The sequence below is a fragment of the Mesoplodon mirus genome (assembly GCF_964341445.2).
Source record: "Mesoplodon mirus genome assembly, chromosome: 19".
In the NCBI taxonomy this organism is placed as follows: Eukaryota; Metazoa; Chordata; class Mammalia; order Artiodactyla; family Ziphiidae; genus Mesoplodon; species Mesoplodon mirus.
This window is the reverse complement of record NC_138995.1, coordinates 725481-748667: the sequence shown is the minus strand read 5'-3', so window position 1 is coordinate 748667 and position 23187 is coordinate 725481. Positions and strand designations below refer to the sequence as shown.

At 45.8% G+C, this 23187-nt stretch overlaps 1 protein-coding gene and 1 pseudogene across 10 annotated transcripts in view; both read right to left on the bottom strand.

Annotated features, from left to right (window-relative positions):
* Positions 1-15301: 15301 nt before the first annotated feature.
* LOC309794936 (small ribosomal subunit protein eS6-like) lies at positions 15302-16680 on the bottom strand (annotated as a pseudogene). The gene is made up of 2 exons: positions 16199-16680; positions 15302-15623 (listed from the first exon to the last, which is right to left on the bottom strand). The product of its transcript is annotated as a small ribosomal subunit protein eS6-like (transcript).
* Positions 16681-21573: 4893 nt separating this feature from the next.
* Positions 21574-23187, bottom strand: part of ANKRD11 (ankyrin repeat domain containing 11) — a 165630-nt gene continuing 164016 nt past the window's right edge. For 7 of the 9 annotated variants that reach the window (XM_082606347.1, XM_082606350.1, XM_082606346.1 and 4 more), the window contains one exon: positions 21574-22525. In XM_082606347.1, coding sequence (XP_082462473.1) covers positions 22340-22525 — 186 coding nt within the window. In that variant the 3' untranslated portion in view covers positions 21574-22339. The remainder of the gene's footprint in view (positions 22526-23187) is intronic. The other 2 variants (XM_082606342.1, XM_082606349.1) reach the window with 2 other exon arrangements.

Sequence of the window (23187 nt, the reverse complement as noted above, 5' to 3'; positions counted from 1 at the left end):
GACCACCAGGGAAGCCCCTGGAGGGACTGTCTAGATGGACACTTCCAAAACATAATTATTCCTATAGCGTTTACCAAAAAGCACTCATCTCAGTTACATTTAGTTAAAAATTTAATTATATCAAGTTATTTTCCTTCTTGACAGATTTTATAACAGAAACAGTACGCTCTTGTTGACTTCCAGTAACTGTAGGTACGATAAATGCACTATACTTAACGTCGATGACTCTAAAAACAGGTCTGTATTGGGAATTCCCAAATGAGGACTCGGCGCTTTCACTGCCAGGGGCCCGGGTTCAATCCCTGGTCGGGGAACTGAGATCCTGCAAGCCACGCAGCACAGCCAAAACAAAAACAAAAACAAAAACAAACAAAAACAGGTCTGTATTAATTAAACCCACAAGCTTAAGCTAGCTCTAATACCAGATATTAATTTAATATTGAATATTTCCCAGATCACATGAACCTGAAGTGTATTCTGGTGAGTTTTCTTTTATATTTCTGAGAATGTTTATAAGTGCTCACTTTCCTTTAAGCCAATTAAATACAGCTCATTTATAAGTTAATTTTTACATAAAGACAGAATCGGAGATCTCAGTTTTCCCACTTGGATTTAGAAAGGCCTCTTTTTTGTCCTCAGTCTGGGGAACTACAGATGGATCGGGTAGTTCCTGAGAGTCCAGGCAGGATAGTTGCATTGCAAAGGCAGAGGAGAGAGATGCAAGCTCCTCTCCCTTTTTTTCTTTCTCTTTAAAATCCCACTAAGTAACCCAAGGCTGGAGTCTCAGGCCATGTGGGCTGCGTTTCAAGGCTTCAATGCTCCATAGTGCCCACAACGTCAGCAGAGGCTTGTAGGAGCAGTTGGACAGACAAAATTACATAAAACAAAAACACCAGTGACAAAAACTTAAAGACACAAATAAGAAGTTATCAGGGTAAAGGGGACAGGAGTGCAGGTATAAGGGTCAAGGGAGAGGTACAGGGAGGAGGGACAGAAAAGACTGGAAGGGAGAGACAGCAGGAGACTAAAGGTGAGAACGCTGGGATGAGTGGACGTGCAGCCACCGCACGATATGAAGTTGGAGCCTCTGTCACTCTCACGGATCTCCGGTCGGGGGAGCCCGCTGGACCAGGGTCTGCACAGGGTACGGCGAGCCTCTGGCCGCTCTGCTTGTCACCCGTCAAAGTGAGCCGTGGCTGGCCAGAGGGGAGCAGGTCTCACAAGCTGAGAGGAGTGATACTGTAGCTGCCGGCTGTCCACTGTCTCGGAAGGAGAGGACACAACTACGAGAGGACAGAGACAGCAGGAGAGGGAAGAAGAAAAGCGGGCGGGGCTTCCCTGGTGGCGCAGTGGTTGAGAGTCCGCCTGCCGATGCAGGGGACACGGGTTCGTGCCCCGGTCCGGGAGGATCCCACACACCGCAGAGCGGCTGGGCCCGTGAGCCATGGCCGCTGAGCCTGCGCGTCCAGAGCCTGTGCTCCGCGGCGGGAGAGGCCGCGGCAGTGAGAGGCCCGTGCACCGCAAAAAAAAAAAGGGGGGGTGGGAGGGGAAAGCGTTGCCTGGATGAGGGTCCTGAGGCCCCCAGAGGCCAGGAAGTCAGACTTACCAAACGTGGTGATGCTGAAGCAGGAGATTCAGGTGGCCATTTGTCAGCCACAGGGAAGCTGCATTCGGTGGTCCCCGAGGTGCCCAGATCCTCTCCCCAGAAGGGGACAACTGCCCCACGATGGGCACCACTAAGTCTGATACCGACCAGGGTTCTTGGCCTCCTTATCAATAGAAACTGATCAGGGGCCACAGAAAAAATTCAGGCAAGGCTCCAACGGGGTCCCTGCCACAGAAGGGGGTGGGGAGACGCAGTAGTAACAGGTTCCCTGGCTCTCTCCCCGGGGAGGGGCAAGCTGGTTCCTTCTGTGGGGTGAGGGCAGGGGTGTGTCGGGGGGGGCCACAGGCGTGCCTTAGGTGGTCTGCCCACCCCTTTGTGGTGCTGAGTGCAGGGGGCACGTGCAGTACCCCGCTTTTGCGCCCGACCTCCTGCTTTTGCTCTGGGATCTGTAGATGTAGCAGTTGGGTTTTTTGGTCTTTTTGTATCTAGTTCATAATTTGCCCCAACTGCGCATGCACGCCGTTATTTTTAGTCCCTTGTAATTTCTTTGTATTTGTTGCTGGAGGAGACGGGTGTCCAGGTGCAGGCCCTGCAGCAGAGGCTGCGGGTCCCAGCCTGTCCCAATTCCACCTTTAAGTACGTTACTGTAGCTCACTTCCATTTCTCCCACACTTTTCTTGATCTGTTGTTGTTAACAGTTTATGTTTCTTGTGCTGTAATCAATAAGTGCATTGTTGTTACTTTTTAAACAGGCAGTTATGTTTTAAAGGAATACATGAGCTATATCTTATCTGTTTAGCCATGTAGTTAACAGTTCTAAAAATCTTTGTTTCTTTGCGTAGATGCAGAATTCTCTGATATTATTTGACTTTTGTCTGTAGGACTTCTTTTAAGACTTCTTGTAGTGTGGGTCTGTTTGAGACTAATTATTTTTACTTTTGTATTACATGAATGTCTTTATTTCACTTGAGGTTTTCTTTTTTTTTCTTATTGTGTTAAAATACACATAACATAAATTTACCGTCTTCACCGTTTTTTAGTGTACAAGTTCAGTGCTGTTAAATACTTTCACATCATTGTGCAGCCGTCCATCACCACCATCCACCCACATGACTCTCTTCATCTTGTAAAACTGAAGCTCTATACCTGTTAAATAACTCCGGATTCTCCCCCCGCCCGGGTGACCACTGTTATATTTTCTGTCTCTCTGACTTTGACTACTCACAGTACCTCCTATAAGTGGAATCGCGCAGTATTTGTCTTGTTTCATTTAGCATAACGTCCTTAAGGTTCATCCATGCTCTAGCGTCTGACAGTGTATATCAGGTATATGTGCCACCTTTTCTTTATCCATTCATCCGCCAGTGGATAGCTGGGTGTGTTCCATGTTTTAGCTGTTGTGGATAGTGCTGCAATGAACATGGGTGTACAGGTATGTCTTGGAGACCCTGGTTTCAATTCCTTTGGGTATGTACCCAGAAGTGGGATTGCTGGATCATATGGTGAGTATATTTCTAATTTTTTGCAGAACCTCCATATTGTTTCCACAGTGGCCGCACCATCTTACATCCCCACCAACAGTGTAGGAGGGTCCCAGTTTCTCCACATCCTCACCAGCACCTGTTGTTTTCTGTTTTGTTTTGTTCTTGTTGTTAGCAGCCATCCTAATGAGTGTCAGGGGGTATCTTGTGGTTCTCATCTGCATTTCCCTAATGATGAGTCATGTTGAGCATTTGTTCATGTGCTTATTGACCATTTGTATATCTTCTTTGGAGAAAGGACTATTCGAGTCCTTTGCCCATTTTTTTTGTTTCATTTTGGCCATGCTGCACGGCATGTGGGGTCTTAGTTCCTCGACCAGGGGTCAAACCCGTGCCCCCTGCAGTGGAAGCTCAGAGTCCTAACCACTGGACCTCCAGGGGATTCCCTCCTTTGCCAGTCTTTTTAAAAATATTTATTTATTTATTATTTATTTATTTTGGCTGCGCCAGGTCTTAGTTGCAGCACGCGAGATCTTCATCGTGCCATGGGGGATCTTTAGTTGTGGCATGGGAATTCTTGTGTACTTCTTACTTGTGGCCTGCGGACTCTTAGTTGCGATATGCATGCGGGATCTAGTTCCCAGACCAGGGATCGAACCCCGGGCCCCCTGCATTGGGAGCACGGAGTCTTACCCACTGGACCACCGGGGAAGTCTCCCTTTGCCCATTTTTTTTTTTTTTTTTTTTTTTGCGGTACGCGGGCCTCTCACTGTTGTGGCCTCTCCCGTTGCGGAGCACAGGCTCCGGACGCGCAGGCTCAGCGGCCATGGCTCACGGGCCCAGCCGCTCCGCGGCATGTGGGATCCTCCCGGACCGGGGCACGAACCTGTGTCCCCTGCATCGGCAGGTGGACTCTTAACCAGTGCGCCACCAGGGAAGCCCCCTTTGCCCATTTTTGAATTGAGTTGCTTGTTGGTTTTATTTCTGGTTGAGTTTTACGGGTTCTCTGTATATCCTGGATATTAGTCCCTTATCAGATATATGATTTGCAAATATTCTCTCCCATTTCGTGGGTTGTCTTTTTACTCTGTTGATGGTGTCTTTCGATGCATTTTTAAATGTTCGTGAAGTCCGGTTTGTCTGTTTTGGTTGTTGTGGCCTGTGCCTTCGGTGTCATATCCAAGAAATCATTTCCTTCGTGACGTCACCAGTGTCGTGAAGCTTTTGCCCTGTGTTTTCTTCTAAGAGTTTATAGTTTTACGTTGTACACTTAGGTCTGATCCATTTTGAGTTGACTTTTGTATATGCTGTTAAGTAATTACGGGTCCGGCTCCATCCTTCTGCGTGTGGATGTCTTTCCCAGCACCGTCTGCTGAGGAGACTCCCCTCTTCACGTTGAACGGTCCTGGCGTCCTGTGTAAAATCACCTGCCCGTGGACGTGAGGTTTATTCTTGGGCTCTCTATTTGGTTCCATCGGTCTATGTATCTGTCTTGAAGGCAGGTGCACACTGATTACTGTACCTTTGGAGAAAGTTTTGAAATCAGGAAGTGTGTCCTCCAGTTTTGTTCTTTTTCAGGATTGTTTTGGCTGTTTGGGGTCCCTTGAGATTTTATAGGAATTTTAGAATGCGTTTTCTGTTTATGTAAAGAAACTGTCCTTACGATTTTGGTAGAGATTGCACTGAACCTCTAGATCGCTGTGGGTGGTAGTGACATCTTAGCAACATGAAATCTTCCAACTCATGATCATGGGATGTGTGTCCATTTATTTATGTTTTCTTTCATTTCTTTCAGCAGTCTTTTATAGTCTTCACTGCGTAATTCTTTCACCTTCTCGGTTAAGCTAATTCCTAAAAATTTTATTCTTTGCGAAGCTTTTGTAAAAGAAAATTTTTAGTAATTTTCTTTTCAGATTTTCTTTTTCTTTAGTTTTCACTAGTTTGATTATGATTGGTTTAGGTATGGCTTTCTTTCGGTTTATCTTCTTTAGGGTTTTCTTGCTTCTTGAATCTGTAAGTTTATATCTTTTGCCCAGCTTGGAATGTTTTTCAGCCTTTTATTTCCTCAATTTTTCAGCACCATCTTCTTTCTCTTCTCCTTCTGGTGCTCCGGTCACATGAATGTTAGACTTTTTGTTTATGTCCCCCAGGTATCTGAGGATCTGTTCATTTTTAAAATTTAATTTTTCTCTTTGTAGTTCAAATTGAATAATGTCTATTGATCTCTCTTCAAGTTCACTGAATCTTTCCATTCTGCTGTTAAGTCTATACAGTGAGTTTATTGTGCTTACTTTATTTTTCAGTTCTGAAATTTCAAGTTGGGTTTTCTTGATATCTTTTCTTTCTTTTATGAGATGTTCTATTTTTAGCCTTTGTTTGAAGAACGTTCGTGATTGCTTCTTGAGAGTATTTGCATAATAAACATCATATTTGTCAGATAATTCCAACATCTTTGCCATTTTGGCACTGGTATCTGTTGATTGTCTTTTCCTATGTGAATTGAATTTTTGTGGTTTTCATATGCTGAAGAATTTTTAAACTGTATCCCAGATGTGTGAGACCCTGGGTCTTATTTAAAAACTATGGAGACAGGTACTTATGTTTTATCAGGCAGCCCACCTAGATAGATTCAAGCAGTAAGTTCCAACCTGCTTCCGTGAGTGGTAGTTCCACTGTCAACTCAGTTCAGAGTCTTTGTGGTTTTCTTCTGAACTGTCCCAGGTGTGCATCACGTAATGACAGTTTGTGATCTGGGTGTGCATGGTCTGTGTGTTCCCAGAGTTTGCGTGCTAATTAGAAACAAATCCATGCATGTATGAGTGGGGCTGAGCCCTGGAGTAAAAAAAGACATTTTATGGGATCACTTTCCCGAGCTGCTGTCTATCCACGATCGCCTGGTGCTTTCTGCGCCACCCCTTTTTTGATCCTCTGGGCAGAAACTTGGGCCTCTAGTTACCCTGCTCTGCTTGAACTATGTTTGGGTCCACATCCAGGCCCACGTAGTGGGAGGAGAGAGAGGGAAAAACGCAGTGGGAGTTGACCCCGCCCTCTTGGTCTGAGAGCAGCTCCTCTGATCGGGAAGAAGTTTTCCTTCCTCAGAACACTGACCCGCCCCCGCCCGTGCACCCGCTGCAGCCAGTTCTGCCACAGAATTGCCTGGACCTGGCACCTGAGAGGATGGAGGGGGAAAGGAACAGAGGGATTTCCACGCTCACTCTGAGCAGTAGGAACCCCCTTTTCACTCCTCCAGCCGGAAGTGAAAGTTTTCTCCTGGATCTCTGTCTGCGCCACTTACTGCCTTCTGGATTTCGGACTGTATGAAGTTGAGGCTGGATGACACTGGAAGAGAAGACGGTTGTGAACTCAGTGCTGGGTCAGCAGGACCGCAGAGTTTGGTGTCTCCCAGTTGCACTTGGTGCTGTTTACTTCCCCATCCTTAACTAGCTGTACTGTCTTTCTCCTCAGGCTCAGTGCTGTATTCAGCTGCAGAGACGGGTACAGTGTGTCTGCTCCATCTCATGGGACTGGAAGCCTCTGTTCACCGTGCTGGCCCCAAGGACGTCCTCCAGCCCGGGTCCTGCTCTGGCTGCCTTGTTAGCTCAGGGGTCTCAGTGGGCACCCCGCCCACATACTTCTTTTGCTACTTATGTGGTGAATTAGCTCAATTTTTTTTCTGTCAAATTACCTCGAAGTATTTTCTAATTTCCCTTGTAGTTTCTTCTATGAATATTTATGAGTGTGATGTCTAATTTCCACATATGTTTTGAATTTCCCAAATTCCCTCCTTGATTGATTTCTGATTTTATTCCATTGTGGTTGGAGAACATACTTTGTATTATATTATCTCAGTCCTTTTACATTTACACAGCCTTGACTTATGGCCTAGCATACGGTCCTTCCTGGCACGCATTCCATGTGCACTTGAGAAGCCTGTATACCTGGCTGCTGTGGGTGGGGTGTTCTGTAGACGTCTAGTTGGTCTATGGTGTTCAGTCCTCTGTTTCCTCGTTGATCTTCTGCCTGCTTACTCCAGCCATTATGAAAAACGAGAGGAATGAAGTCTCCAGCTATGACTGTTGTCTGTCTGGTTCTCCTTTCTAGACTGCCAATTTTTGCTGACTCTCTTGTAGGTAGCATAGAGTTGAGTCATATTCTTTTTTAAATCAATTCTGTCAATCTCTACCTTTTAATTAGAGAGTTTAATTCACGTACATTTAAAGTAAGTCCTGATAAGACTTCTGACATTTTGCTCTTTCTATGTGTTGTCTGTTTTCTTTGTCAGTTCCTCCACCACTGCCTTGTTTTGTTAGATATTTTCTAGTACTCCATGTAAATTCCCATTTCTTTTACTATATGTTAAAAAAAATTGGTGTGGGGCTTGCAATTAACATCTTAACTAAAATAACCTAGTTTAACTGAACAGTAAGGGAATTTCAATAGTATCCAAAAACTTTGTTCCAACATAGCTATCTCCTTCCTACCTTTGTGCTGCAGATGACATACAGATTACATCTTTATACATTGTAAATGCATCAACAGTTTTATAATTATTGCTTTATGTGGTTTTCTTTTAAGTAGAACAGAAGAGTTTAAAACAAAAAGGCATTTACACTGTCTTTTGGTTACCTGTATAGTTGTCTTTAGCAGTGTTTTTTATTTCTTCATGTGAATTCAAGTTTTTATTTGGTGATTTTCATTTGAGCCTGAGCGGCTCTTTTTAGTATTTCTTGAAGGGCAGGCATGCTAGCAGTAAGTTCTCTGGTTTTGTTTATCTGGAAATGTCCTACTTTCTCCTTCATTTTTTGAAGGATGGTTTCACCAGGTAGAGAATTCCTGGTTGACAGTGTTTCAGCACCTTGAATACGTCATCCCACTGTCTTCTAGCCTCCATGGTTTCTTCTTTTTTTTTTTTCAGTTTTCTTTTTTGTTATGTGGACCGTTATTTTTAAAAAGTCTTTATTGAATTTGTTACAATATTGCTTCTGTTTTACGTTTTGGTTTTTTGGCCGCGAGGCATGCATGTGGGATCTTAGCTCCCCGACCAGGGATCGAACCCACACCCCCTGCACTAGAAGGCGAAATCTTAACCACTGGACCTGCAGCGAAGCCCCTGGCCTCCACAGTTTCTGACGAGAAGTCAACTGTTAATCCTACTGAGTGTCCATCCGGTCGCCTGAACTGATTTCTCTTGCTACTTTCAATATTCTTTGTTTTTTGCTTTTGACAATAAGATTCTGATGCATCTAGGTGTGGAGCTCTTTGAATTTATCTCCTTGTAGTTTATTGAGCTTCTTGGAGAGAGATGAATGTTTTTCATTAAACTTGGGTAACTTTTGGCCATTATTTCTTCCAATAATCTTTCTGCCCCATTCTCTCTCTCCATCTAGGATTCCCACAATGCATAAGTTGGTACACTTGAGAGCAACCAACAGATCTCTGAGGCTCTGTTCACTTTTACTGTTTTTCTTTCTTTTCCTCAACTTAGACTATACTAATTGATCTGTCTCCAAATCTGCTGATTGTCTCTTCTACCAACTCAAATTTAGCTTTTCTACTTTTCAATTATGGAATTTCCCCTTGTGTCTTTAAAAATTTTTGTTCTCTCTCTTTATTGGTGCCGTCTTTGGTGAGATACTGTTCTCTTAACTGTCATATTAATTCTTTAGACATGATTTCCCTTAGTTATTTGTACATATAAAAGCTGATTTTGTCTTTGTCTGATGTATTAGGGTTCTCCAAGGAAACAGAATCATTAGAAGATATATAGCTGGATGGATAGCTCGATTGTTAGGGCTTAGTTTCTCTGATTGTGGAGGCTGGCAAGTCCAAAATCCACAGGTTAGGCTGGCAGGCTGAACCCAGGGCCAGGGGATGCTGCACTTGAGTCTCCAAGCAGTCTGGCTGGCAGAATTCCCTCCTCACTGGGGGACATCAGTCATTTTTTGTTAAGGCCTCCAAATGATTGGATGAGGCCTTCACGTGACCTCCATAATATGGAGGATAGTCTGCTTTACTCAACTTCTAGTGATTTAGATGTTAACCACATCTACAAAATACCCTCACAGAAACAGCTAGAGTAATATTTGACTGAAATTCTGTGTACTGTGGCCCGGCCAAACTGACATAAAATTAACCATCTTTCTTCCCGTTTCTCTCTCTCTTTCTAGGGCTCCGTTTAAGCATCACTGGTGCCCTTGATCATACCCTGCTGGTCTCCGAAACTGTTCATTTTCCTTCATTCTTTTTTTCCCCCGTTCCTCACACATGATCATCTCAATTGACGTATCTTCAAGTTTGCTGGTTCTTCGGCACACTCAAATTCATTTAATATACTTTTCAACCACGGAATTTCCATTTTCTTTTTGAAATAATTTTTTTCTTTACTGGTATTCTGTATTTGGTGAGAACCATTTTGTCATATTAATTCCTTAGACATAATTTCATTTAGTTCTTTGAACATGATTTATGAAAACTGCCTTATCTCGTATGTTTAACATCTGGGCCTACTCAGAGATAGTACCTATTAGTTGATTTAAAAAAAATAATAAATTTACACACACACACACACACACACACACACACACACACACTTATTTATTTATTTATTTATTGTTGGCTGCGTTGGGTCTTCGTTGCTGTGTGTGGGCTTTCTCTAGTTTCAGCGAGCAGGGGCTACTGTTTGTTGCCGCGTGTGGACTTCTCATTGTGGTGGCTTCTCTTGTTGCGGAGCACGGGCTCTAGGCACGCGGGCTTCAGTCGTTGTGGCTCGTGGGCTCTAGAGCGCAGGCTCAGTAGTTGTGGCTCGTGGGCTCTAGAGCGCAGGCTCAGTAGTTGTGGCACACGGGCTAAGTTGCTCTGCTGCATGTGGGATCTTCCCGGACCAGGCCTCAAACCCATGTCCCCTGCATTGGCAGGCAGATTCTTAACCACTGCACCATGAGGGAAGTCCCCTATTAGTTGATTTGTTAAAACGTTCCCCAGTTTCTGGGTCATACTTTGTTACTTTGCATGTCTCCTAATTTTCTGTCCAAAAGTAGACATTTTCTTTTTTCTCTTTTTTTGGGGGGGCCGTGCTGTGTGGCATCTTAGTTCCCTGACCAGAGATTGAACCCATGCCCCCTGCACTGGAAGTGTGGAGTCTTAACCACTGGACCACCAAGGAAGTCCCCAAAGTGGACATTTTAAATAATCTAATGTGGTGACTCAAGAAGTCAGTTTCCTACTCCCCAGACTTTCTGCTCTTGCTGTTGTTGGTTGCTCTTGCTGCTGTGGTTAGTGACTTTCCTGAACTAATTCTGTAAAGTCTGAGCTCCCTGTTGTGTGTGGGTTGTGAAGTCTCTGTGCTCTTAGCTTGTTACTCAACTAATGATTAGACAGATTTCCTTAAAAACCATGATCCAGTAAGTCATCTACCCTTTACCCAAAGGCTCTTCAGTATCCCAGCAGGTTACAGCTCTGCCTTGGCCTTTACTTCCTGCTTCCACAAGGCCTCACGGTTAACCAAAAATGAGAAAATAGGATGTTCTCAGTTATTTCCTACGCATGCACACAGACCTGCACGTGTGCATGGACTTCTGTGTCCCCAGAAGTATGTCAGAGCACTTAGGAGTATTCATGGGCATTTTATTCTGCAGGTCTTCCTTTTTTCCCCCACTTTATGTGTGTATGTATTTTAATTGAAGTATAGTTGATTTACAATGTTGTGTTAATAACTGCTGTACAGCAAAGTGTTTCAGTCATACATACACATACATATTCTTTTTTATATATTCTTTTCCATTATGGTTTATCATACGACACTGAATGTAGTTCTCTGTGCTGTACAGTAGGACCACGTTGTTTATCCGTTCTGTATATAGAAGCTGACATCTGCTCACCCCAACCTCCCACTCCATCCCTCCCCCAGCCCGTCCCCCTTGGCAAACAGCAGTCTGTTCTCTATGTCCATGAGTCTGTTTCTGTTTCATAGATAGGTTCATTTGTGTCATATTTTAGATTCCACATATAGGTGATAACATATGGTATTTGTCTTTCTCTTTCTGACCTACTTCACTTAGTATGATCATCTCTAGTTGCATCCGTGTTGCTGCAGACCGCATTACTTCATCCTCTTTATGGCTGAGTAGTATTCCATTGTACAGATGTACCACATCTTCTTTTCTGTTCATCTGTCAGTGGACCTTTTGGTTGTTTCTGTGTCTTGGCTATTGTAACTATGCTGCAGTGAATGTTGGGGTGCATATATATTTTCAAATTATAGTTTTCTCTGGACATATGCCCAGGAGTGGGATTGCTGGATCCTATGGCAACTCTATTTTTAGTTTTGTGAGGAACCTCCATACTTTTTTCCATAGTGGCTGCACCAATTTACATTCCCACCAACAGTGCAGAGGGGTTCCCTTTACCTCACACCCTCTCCAGCATTTGTTATTGTAGACTTTTTAATGATGGCCGTTCTGACCGGTGTGAGGTGGTACCTCATTGTAGTTTTGATTTGCGTTTGTCTAATCATTAGCAATGTTGAACATCTTTTCATGTGCCTATTGGCCGTCTGTATTTCTTCTTTGGAGAAATGTCTATTTAGGTCTTCTGCCCATTTTTGCAATTGGGTGGTTTTTTTGTTGTTGAGTTGTATGAACTGTTTGTAACTTTTAGAAATTAAGCCCTTGTCGATTGCATCACGTGCAAATATTTTTTCCCATTCTGTAGGTTGTGTTTTCATTTTGTTTATCGTTTTCTTTGCTGTGCAAAAGCTTGTAAGTTTGATTAGGTCTCATTTGTTTATTTTTGTTTTTATTTCTATTGCCTTGGGAGATTAACCTAAGAAAACAATAATACGATTTATGTCAGAGAATGTTTTGCCTGTGATCTCTTCTAGGAGTTTTATGGTGTCATGTCTTATGTTGAAGTCTTTAAGCCATTTTGAGTTTATATTTGTGCATGGTGTGAGAGTGTGTTCTGATTTCACTGATTACATGCGGTTGTCCAACTTTCCCTGCACCACGTGCTGAAGAGCCTGTCTTTTTCCCATTGTATATTCTTGCCTTCTTTGTCGAAGATTAATTGACCTTAGGTGTGTGGGTTTATTTCTGGGCTCTCTATTCTGTTCCATTGATCCATGTGTCTATTTTTATGCCAGTACCATGCTGTTTTGATTACTGTAGCTTTGTAATATTGTCTGAAGTCTGGGAGGGATATGGCTTTTGCTTTGTTCCTTTTCTTCAGGATTGCTTTGGCAATTCTGGGTCTTTTATGGTTCCATATGAATTTTAGAATTGCTCATTCTAGTTCTGTGAAAAATGTTATGGGTAATTTGATAGGGATCACATTAAATCTGTAGATTGCTTTGGGTAGTATGGCCATTCTAACAATATAATTCTTCCAGTCCAAGAGCATGGGATATCTTTACATTTCTTTGAATCAGCTCCACTTTCCTTTATTAATGTTTTATAGTTTGCAGTGTATAAGTCTTTCACCTCCTTGGTCAGGTTTATTCCTAAGTATTTTATTTTGGGGGGGTGCAGTTTTAAAAGGTATTGTTGGACTTCCCTGGCAGCCCAGTGGTTACAACTCCACGCTTCCACTGAAGGGGGCACGGGTTCAACCCCTTGTTGGGGAACTAAGATCCTGCATGCCAGATGGCGCAGCCAAAAAAAAAGTTTTGTTTATTTAAATTCCCTTTCTGATATCTCACTGCTGGTGTACAGAAATGTGACCCATTTCTGTGTGTTAATGTTGCATCTTGCTACCTTGCTGAATTCCTTTATCAGTTCTAGAAGTTTTTGTGTGGAGTCTTCAGGGTTTTCTATATATAGTGTCATATCATCTTCATATAATGACAATTTTACCTCTTCCCTTCCAATTTGTTTACATTTTATTTCTTTTTCTTGTCTGGTGGCTGTGGCTAGGACTCCAATCCTATGTTAAATAGAAGAGGTGAGACTGGGCATCCTTGTTTTGTTCCAGATTTTTAGCGGGAGAGCTTTCAGCTTTTCACCATTGAGTATTATGTTGGCTATGGGCTTGTCATAAATAGCTTTTATTATATTGAGATATGATCCTTCTATATACCCACTTTGGTAAGAATTTTTATCATGAATGGATTTGAATCTTGTTAAATGCTTTTTCCGCATCTGTCGAGATGATCATGTGGTTCTGTTTATGTGGTGTATCGCAATGATTTCCATTACGTTGAACCATCCTTGTGAACTTGCGATGAATCACACTTGGTCATGGTGTATGATCTTTTTTATGTGTTGTTGGATTCGGTTTGCTAATATTTTGAGAATTTTTGCATCTATATTCTTCAGAGATACTGGCCTGTAACTTTCCTTTTTGGTGGTGTCTTTGGTTTTGTTATCAGGGTGATGGTGGCTTCATAGCATGTCTTTGGAAGTGTTCCCTCCTCTTCCATTTTTTTGGCAAGAGTTTTAGAAGGATCGGAATAAGTTCTTTTTTGCATGTTTGGTATAATTCACCTGTGAGGCCATCTGGTCCTGGACTTGTGTTTGTAGGGAGTTTTTTAAAATTACAGATTCTATTTCACTTCTAGTGATCAGTCTGTTCAAATTATCTATTTTTTCCTAATACAGTTTTGGTGGGCTGTATGTTTCTAGAAACTTGTCAATTTCTTCTAGGTTGTTGAATTTGTTGGTATACACTTGTTCATAGTAGTTTCCCTTACAGTTTTTTATATTTCTGTGGCATCAGTTGTTATGTTTCCTTTTTCATTTCTTATTTTATTTGGGTTCTCTCTCTTTTCTTCTTGGTGAGCCTGGCCAGAGGTTTGTCCATCGTGTTTATCCTTCCAAAGAACCAACTCTTAGTTTTATTGATTTATTTCTTTTTTTTTTTTTTTCTTTTTGCGGTATGCGGGCCTCTCACTGTTGTGGCCTCTCCCGTTGCGGAGCACAGGCTCCGGATGCGCAGGCCCAGTGGCCATGGCTCACGGGCCCAGCCGCTCCGCGGCATATGGGATCCTCTCAGACCGGGGCACGAACCCGTATCCCCTGCATCGGCAGGCGGACTCTCAACCACTGCGCCACCAGGGAGGCCCTATTTCTATTTTTTTTAATCTCTATTTTATTTCTTTCTTCTCTGATCTTTATTATTTCCTTCCTTCTGCTGAATTTAGGTTTTGCTTGTTCTTCTTTTTCTAATTATTTTAAGTGGTAGGTTAGGTTGTTTGAGATTTTTCTTGTTTATAGAGGAAGACCTGTACTGTTATGAACTTCCCTGTAACAACTGCTTTTGCTGCATCCCATAGCTTTTGATGGTTCTGTTTTCTTTTTTCTTTTTTTTTTTGATTTTGTATGGTTGTATTTTCATTTTTTCAAGGTATTTTTAAATTTCCTCTTTGATTTCATCGTTAACCCATTGGTTTTTTAGTAGCAGGTTGTTATCGTTTTTTTTCCCCATTTCTTTTTTTTTCTAATGTCTGATCTTATTTGTTAGAACATCTCATTTTTAAAAAAATTTGGTTAGTTTCATGTTACATAATGAATATTTTCTCAGTTTTATTTCTTTTAAAAAATTTTTATTTTATTTATTTGGCTGCATCAGGTCTTGGTTGTGGCATGCGGGATCTTTGTTGCAGCGCACGGGCTTCTCTCTAGTGGCATGAGGGCTCTCTAATCGTGGCGCATGGGCTGCAGAATGCACAGGCTCGGTAGCTGTGGTGTGTGGGCTCTCTAGTTGTGGCGCACAGGCTCCAGAGCATGTGGGCTTAGTAGTTGTGGCATGTGGGCTTAGTTGCTCTGTGGCATGTGGGACCTTAGTTCCCCAACCAGGGATTGAACCTGCATCTCCTGCATTGGAAGGCGGATTCTTTACCACTGTGCCACCAGTGAACTCCTAGAACATCTCATTTTTTAAAAAATAAATTTATTTATTCACTTTATTTTTGGCTGTGTTGGGTCTGCATTGCTGCACACAGGCTTTCTCTAGTTGTGGTGAGCAGGGGCTACTCTTTGTTGCAGTGCGTGCGCGGGCTTCTCATTGCAGTGGCTTCTCTTGTTGCAGAGCACAGGCTCTAGGCATGCGGGCTTCAGTAGTTATGGCACGTGGGCTCTAGAGCACGGGCTCAGTAGTTGTGGTGCATGGGCTTAGTTGCTCCACGGCACGTGGGATCTTCCTGGACCAGGGCTCAAACCCGTGTCCCCTGCATTGGCAGGCGGATTCTTAACCACTGCACCACCAGGGAAGTCCGAACATCTCATTTTTGACTGGACTCAGAGGTAGAAGCTCTCAGAGAGGACAGCCTCCACCTCTTGACAATCTGTTCCCAGCATTTTTCTTTGGCCTTCTTCGTTCTCTTGGCCAAGAGTTTAGCATATTCTGCAGTCTCTGCCTTAGTTTTCCTAGAAAGTTGTTTCTTCAGAGCAATACACCGACATTTGTGTTGCAGAACACATGTAGTAAAAAGACACTGAATCTTGTGTGCTTTGGTCCTAGATTTCTTACCTTTGTTTAGGGGGTTTCTCACAGCATACTGGTGGACGTCATCTTCTTTAGAGAGACTGAAAAGTTTATGGATTCTGCTCGCTCTTTTTATTGACTGATTGATTGATTTTTTATTTTTTGGCTGTGTTGGGTCTTTGTTGCTGCACGCAGGCTTTCTCTAGTTGTGGCGAGCGGGGGCTACTCTTCGTTGTGGTGCGCGGGCTTCTCATTGAGGTGGCTTCTCTTGTTGTGGAGCACGGGCTCTAGGCGCATGGGCTTCAGTAGTTGTAGCACGCGGGCTCAGTAGTTGTGGCTCGTGGGCTCTAGAGCACAGGCTCAGTAGTTGTGGTGCCCAGGCTTAGTTGCTCCGTGGCATGTGGGATCTTCCTGGCCCAGGGCTCGAACCTGTGTCCCATGCATTGGCGGGCGGATTCTTTTTTTTTTTTTTTTTTTTTGCGGTACGTGGGCCTCTCACCATTGTGGCCTCTCCCGTCGCGGAGCACAGGCTCCAGACGCGCAGGCTCAGCGGCCATGGCTCACGGGCCCAGCTGCTCCGCAGCATGTGGGATCCTCCTAGACCAGGGCACAAACCCGCGTCCCCTGCATCGGCAGGCGGACTCCCAACCACTGTGCCACCAGGGAAGCCCCAGGCAGGCGGATTCTTAACCACTGAGCCACCAGGGAAGGCCCTCTGCCAGCTCTTTTGGGTCCCAGGCGATGAGGCACAGTAGTATCAGTGAGTCCAGTAATATTTTTCTCCCTTTTTTTTTACGAAGACCAAATTGAGACCACTCAGATTGGCATCCACAGTGCAACCCCATACAGATTTGTGAATTCTTTCTCCAGTCCTCCTTGGTCTGTAACAGGACTATCCCTCATTCAGCAGCAGGCGTCCACGGCCGTGGGTCCAGACACCCTGCTTCATGGGGAAACCCTGCTTGTCGTTCCCACCACTGATTCGGATCACATGACCCTTCCATTCTTCACCCAGAGTGTCAGCAGCAACTTCTTCGGCCGTACGATTCTCATAAATGGTATGAAGTTTTCATTCATCATCCACTTCAATGAGTTTCTGGCAGCCAATGGCCAGGAAAGAAATGTTCAGCTTCATCCTTAAGTGACCAGCTGCATCCAAGGCACCACGTAAAAGAGCTCTCATTTTTTCTTCTGTGGTTAATTTCTAGTTTCATGCCATTGTGGTCAGAAAAGATACTTGATATAATTTCTCTACTCTGAAATTTGTTGAGGCTTATTATGTGGTCAGTCCTATATAATGTGCCATGTGCCCTTGAAAGGAATGTATATTCTGGTTGTTTTGGGTGTAATGTCAGTTAAGTCTTACTGCTCTCTTGTATCACTTGGGATCTCTCTTGCCTTACTGATTCTCTGTCTAGAGGCTCTGAGTGGGGTGTTAAAGTCTCCTCCTCCTACTATTATTGTATTCCTGTCAGTTTCTCTCTTTATGTCTGTTATTTGTTTTACGTATTTGAGTGCTCCTATATAAGGAGCATATATGTTGAGAAGTGTAATATCCTCCCCTTGTATTGATCCTTTTATCATTATATAGTGCCCTTCTTTATCTTTCTTTATGGCTTTTGTTTTGAAGTCTATTTTGTCTGATATGAGTATTGCGACCCCCACTCTCTTGTCGTTTGTTTGCATGAAATATCTTTTTCCATCCCCTTACTTTCAATCTGTGTGTGTCCTTTGCCCTAAAGTGGGCCTCCTGTAGGCAGCATATTGTAGGCTCTTTTTTTTGTTTTTAATCCAATCTGCCACTCTGTGTCTTTTGACTGGAGCATTTAGTCCATTGACATTTTAAGGTAATTATTGACAACTTTTTGTTTCTCCTTTTGTGGTTTGATGATTTTTTTTTGGCCATGCCACGCGGCTTGAGGGATCTTAGTTCCCCTACCAGGGATTGAACCCGGGCCCTTGGCAGTGAGAGCTCGGAGTCCTAAGCACTGGACCGCCAGGGAATTCCCCGATGATTTTCTCTTGAATTATACTTATGTCCTCTTCTTTTTGGTTTTTGTGAGTCTATTGTATGTTTTTGATTTGTGGTTGCCCTGGTTTTCGAGTATGTTAACCCCTTCCTATATCTGCTTGCCCTAGACTGGGAGTCATATGGGCTCAAACACATCCTAGGAAATGAAAGAAAGGTCTACATTCTCTTACTCTCCTCCCCCCACATGTTAGGATGCTGACATCCCTTCTTACATCTTCATGTTCATCCTTTTGCTCTTCACTCTGGTTATCATTCAGTTTCACAGAAATTTTTTGATGTTTAAAAAATCTGTGTACTGGCTTATTTAAGTGATTTATTTTCCAATTGTGATTTTTCTCTTTCCTATAGATTCTTAGTTCTATTTAGAGAAGTCCTTTCAGTATTTCCTTTAGGATAGGTTACGTATTGCTGTATTCTTTTAGTTTTTGCTTGTCTGAGAAATCCTTTCTCTCTCCTTTATTCTAAGTGAGAACCTTGCGGGGCGGAGTGTCCTGGTTGTAGATTTTTCCCTTCCAGGACTTTGACTCTGTCCTGCCACTCCCTCTGGCCCGCAGTGTTTCTGTAGAGAAATCAGCTGATAGCCTAATGTGGGTCCCCTTGTCACTATTTGTTTTTCTCTTGCTGCCTTTAGAATCCTCTCTTAATCTTTAACTTTTGCCATTTTTATTATAATATGTCTTGGTGTAGGTTTGTGTGGTTTGGGACCCCCTGTGCTTCCTCTACCTGGATATGTTTCCTTCTTTAGATTTGGAAAGTTTTCAGCCGTAATTTCTTCGGATACATTTGTGGTGCCCTTTTCCCTTTCTTTCCATTCTGGAATCCCTATAATGTGTAGATGGGCACGCTTTATATTCTCCCATAGGCCTCTTATATTGCTTTTTTTTTTTTTTCATTTGGCTTTCTCTCTGCTTTTCTGATTGGGTCATTTCCTCATTTCCATTGGTCTACCTTCACTTATTCATTCTTCTGCATTATTCATTCTGCTATTCATTGCCTTTAGCTCAGCTTTTGTCTCTGCAAATGAGTTTTCTAATTGTTTTTGGTACCCTTCAGAGTTTGTTTCTTTTTTTATAGTACTCTGCATTTCTGTCGATAGCCTTTCTTTTTTAAAATTAATTAATTAACTAATTAATTAATTAATTTATGGCTGTGTTGGGTCTTTGTTGCTGTGCACGGGCTTTCTCTAGTTGCGGTGAGCGGGGGCTACTCTTCGTTGCAGTGCACAGGCTTCTCATTGCGGTGGCTTCCCTTGTTGCAGAGCATGGACTCTAGGCACGCGGGCTTCAGTAGTTGTGGTGCATGGGCTCAGCAGTTGTGGCTTGCAGGCTCTAGCGCGCAGGCTCAGTAGTTGTCGCGCACAGGCTTAGTTGCTCCGTGGCATGTGCAATCTTCCCGGACCAGGGCTTGAACCTGTGTCCACTGCATTGGCAGGAGGATTCTTAACCACTGCACCATCAGGGAAGTCCCCGATAGCCTTTCTTAATTCCTTAATTTCCTTTTTGAACTCAGTGTCTGTTGGAGTGAAGAGGTCTGTGTTATTGTTTCTTTCAGCAGAATTCTCTTGGTCTTTTAACTGAGAGTGGTTCCTCTTCTTATTTCTCTTACTCTGTGTGTTTAGGAGAAGCAATTATCAACTGTGGCTTTGGAGGGCTGTTTACATGTGGGGGCATCCCTGTGTAGCTCTCGTGGGTGTAATATATTTGGTACCAGGGCTGTTTTTCGTGTGGATGCTTGTCAGCTCTTTCCTCCGTGTGTGCTGGTTGTCGTCCCCTTGCTCGGGGTGTGCAGATGTGGCAGCTGCTGACCGGTCCTGGGTTTCTCGGCAGTGGTGGCAGCTTAGGCACACCCCTGAAGGATGCGGCGGACTGGAGGTGGCTCGCGGCCACTCCTGGAGCCCGTGCGGTTGGTGTCCCACTCTCTGCGATCACACACGCCAGGGAAAAGGCTACAATTGCAGGTCCCGCTCCTCCTCTCACGCACCCCCCAAACAATGGTGCCCGGCCTCCAAGGCACCCCAGGCTTCCTCTGCGTACACCCTCAGTTGCAGTTGCACCAGATTCCAGCCCCACCCCCCAGGCTGTTTTCCGCACAATCAACCCAAGTTTCCTCCCCAGGTCTGACCTCCGAGGCCCGAATTTCAGCACCCATCCCCCCCCGCCCGGGTGACCACGACCACTGTTATATTTTCTGTCTCTCTGACTTTGACTACTCACAGTACCTCCTATAAGTGGAATCGCGCAGTATTTGTCTTGTTTCATTTAGCATAACGTCCTTAAGGTTCATCCATGCTCTAGCGTCTGACAGTGTATATCAGGTATATGTGCCACCTTTTCTTTATCCATTCATCCGCCAGTGGATAGCTGGGTGTGTTCCATGTTTTAGCTGTTGTGAATAAGTGCTGTGATGAACGTGGGTGTACAGGTATGTCTTGGAGACCCTGGTTTCAGTTCCTCTGGGTATGTACCCAGAAGTGGGATTGCTGGATCACATGGTAAGTATAGTTGATGGACCTCCATACTGTCCTCCACAGTGGCCGCACCATTTTCCACTCCCACCAGCAGTGCACAAGGGTTCCAGTTTCTCCACGTCCTCACCGAGTGCTTGTTGTTTTCTGTTGCTGTTAGCAGCCATCCTAATGAGTGTCAGGGGGTATCTTACTGTGGTTCTCATCTGCATTTCCCTAGTGATGAGTGATGGTGAGCATTTGTTCATGAGCTTATTGACCGTTTGTATATCTTCTTTGGGGAAAGGACTATTCAAGTTCTTTGCCCATTTTTGAATTTTTTTTTTTTTTTTTGCAGTTGAGTTTTACGGGTTCTCTATTTACATCCTGGATATGAATCCCTTTTTGTTCTCTGGGGCCCACCCCTGCACAGCCATGTGACGAGAGCATCCGTGCCGTTGTCTCTCATGGCAGGAAGTCACACGCAGAGCCAGGAAAGGGACGTCCTGATGTCACAATGTCATTGTGGTGTAGACGCGCCAGAGCATGGGGTACACCTCCAGACGCGCTTGGTGCAGCGGGACCAGCACCTACAACGGGTGGGACCTCTCTGAGTGCGGGGTCTCTGCCGGGTGGCCTGAAGTTGCTGATGCTAGGATGTGCCAGATGAACAGGTGCGACCTAATTCATGCTGCTTAGAAAGATGCTGGGCAGTGAAGGCTCTGGCCCCGCCCCAGGGTCACTCGAGGTGGGACCGGCTGGGGCTGGGGGGCGGGGGTTCGCACAAAGGGGAATGCGGAGTCGGGGCGTCTCTGAGGCAGAAACCGAGAGCCTGGGTCGGGCCAGGCAGCCCAGAAAGAGGAAACCACCTCCAGCTGGTCTGGGGCACCGTCAGGGCCGTTCTGTGGGGCCTGCTGGTGGCACAGGGCTGGGCTGTCCCTCCCAGGTGGGGTCACGTCTGCAGCTCCCACCCCCACCAGGCACAGGAATCACGGGGGGGCGGGGAGCAAGGTGCCCGAGGACTCGGGCCAGGGCCAGGGCCACCCCAGACCCCCTGCCTGGCCCCGCAGCCTCCACCCCTTGCCGTCCGGCTTGAGCCACAGCCGTTGGGCGGGAATTGTGGATGGAGCGGGCAGGACGGATGCCTCTGCTCAGAAGGGGCCCCCGGCCTCGCCCTGTGCGTGCCCTCCTTGGAGAGGAGCACAGACCCCACGTCACGCTGGGCTCAGATCTCCGACGCCTGCCCCGCGAGCTGGTTTTCAGGTGCAACACACGGCCCAGGGGGGGACTCCCACGTGGCAGCCCCACGGGGAGTCGGGAGACCGTGGTCCGTCCACAGCCGCCACCCAGGGGACCTGCTGCCCCAGCGCATGCCCCCCCTGGTCTCCTGCCCACTCGGACGGGCGCTGGGAAAGAGCCTCTGGGTAACCCCTGCCGTCCCGGCCAGCAGCCCCAGTCGTTTGTTGAGTGGAGGGCAGGAAAGGGGGCGGGGCGGGGGGAGTATGTTTGTTTCAAAATTAATTTCCAGGGCGGGAACCCTCCCCTCACAGCCACGTCTACCCTCCTGAGGGGCCTGTGGTGTACAAAGAGCATTTAATTAATTTATTTGTTTCTTTACACATAACTGAAGTGACGTTCGTTACAGTACATAAGTTATTTACAACTGTGCAGTAATGTGTTGCAAAATAAATTATCTAGAAGGCAGCAAAAGTACATTGTGAACGTGTATAAAACTGTACAGCGTTTACGGGTACACTTTTTATATGATTATTGGCTCTGTAGTGTTTCAAGTTATGTTCTCAGAAAGAGAAACAAAATGCCCAAGATTAAAGGAAAAAATATACAAACCACGTGGATTTGACTCCATTAAAAACACAACCCGGAGTCCTGCCTGCGTGTCCCTGTGAGGTGGGCGGGCGGCACAGCCAGGCCCTCACCCGGCCCGGCGTCCCAGCCCAGGTCTCGGGCCGGCACCGTCGGCAGCTTCGTGGCGACAGGACGGCAGCCGGCCCGAAGCTCTCCCCACCCTCCGACCCGGAGGCCGCTGTTGCTGAGGGGTGGTCGCCTTAACTTTATTCTCTTTAGTCGATCAGAAATGGAACGAGGAATTTTAAAAAGACGCTCTCCATCCTGCAGCTCCTGAGATGCCCGTGCAGCCGCCGGACGAGCCCGAGGCTGCCGTGTCCGTGTATCCGGCTCCGCGTCCTCCTGCGGCGGTGGCTGTGAGAGCGCCGCGTGCCAGCGGCCCAGCGCGGGCTTCTCCCTGGGTGTCCCCACCGGGGACGTGGTCTCCTTCCACCGCCCGGACTCGGTGGCGGACCGGGGGGCTCGCCTGTGAGCCGGGCGGCTGTGCCAGCGCGTCAGGCCGGGAGCAGCACGAAGTCGTCGTTGACGTCGACCATGGGTACGTAGAAGGAGGGCACCTCGTTCACGCACAGGGCCTTGTGCGCGGCGGGGTCCAGCTCCTGCGCCTTCAGCTGCCACTCCATCCTCTGCACGGCGTTCAGGGCCGCGGCCTCGTGTTGCTGCCGCATCAGGAGACACGTCTGCGCGGGAAACGCAGCGGGTGAGGGGGGCAGGCGAGACCCCGGCCGCCCCCGCACCCACGCCCCCGCCGCAGCGCCTCCCGGGACGTCGGGGCGGGGGACCCGGCCGCGCTCTGGCCTCAGCACGACCTCTCGCGCCTGGGCCTCGTCCTGCGCGGTGAGTGGCTTTGCGGACCACACGGGGGTCTGTCCATCATCCCTGCTCTGTGCCCCCACCCTGGGGGTTTCACCACAGCCTCTAGTCGGGATATGTAATAGCTTTGCTCTTCTGTTCTCAGTTTCCATTTATCTTATTTATGGTGGGTGACATTGGCTCCATGTGCATTCACAGTGGAAGTTATGCCTTTTAGAAATTCACGTGTTTACTCTTAGGTGGGTGCTAAGTAAGGTAAACAGTTACACGACTAAAGGCGTACTCTGTATTTCATGTTAAGGGAGAATGTTGAAACTGAAATAATGATGGTACCTGGGTTACCAACAGCACGTGTGGGGGGGTGGCGTTTGGGGTACAAGGCGGGCGACACAGAGCACAGTGGGCGGAAGACCAGCCTTCAGGGGAACAGAGTTAGCCGCGTGGCAGTGTGCAGGAAGATCATCTTATTTTCTTCGATGTGCACACAAGCATGTAGGGCCAGGTATCACAATGTCTGATCTGCTTAAAA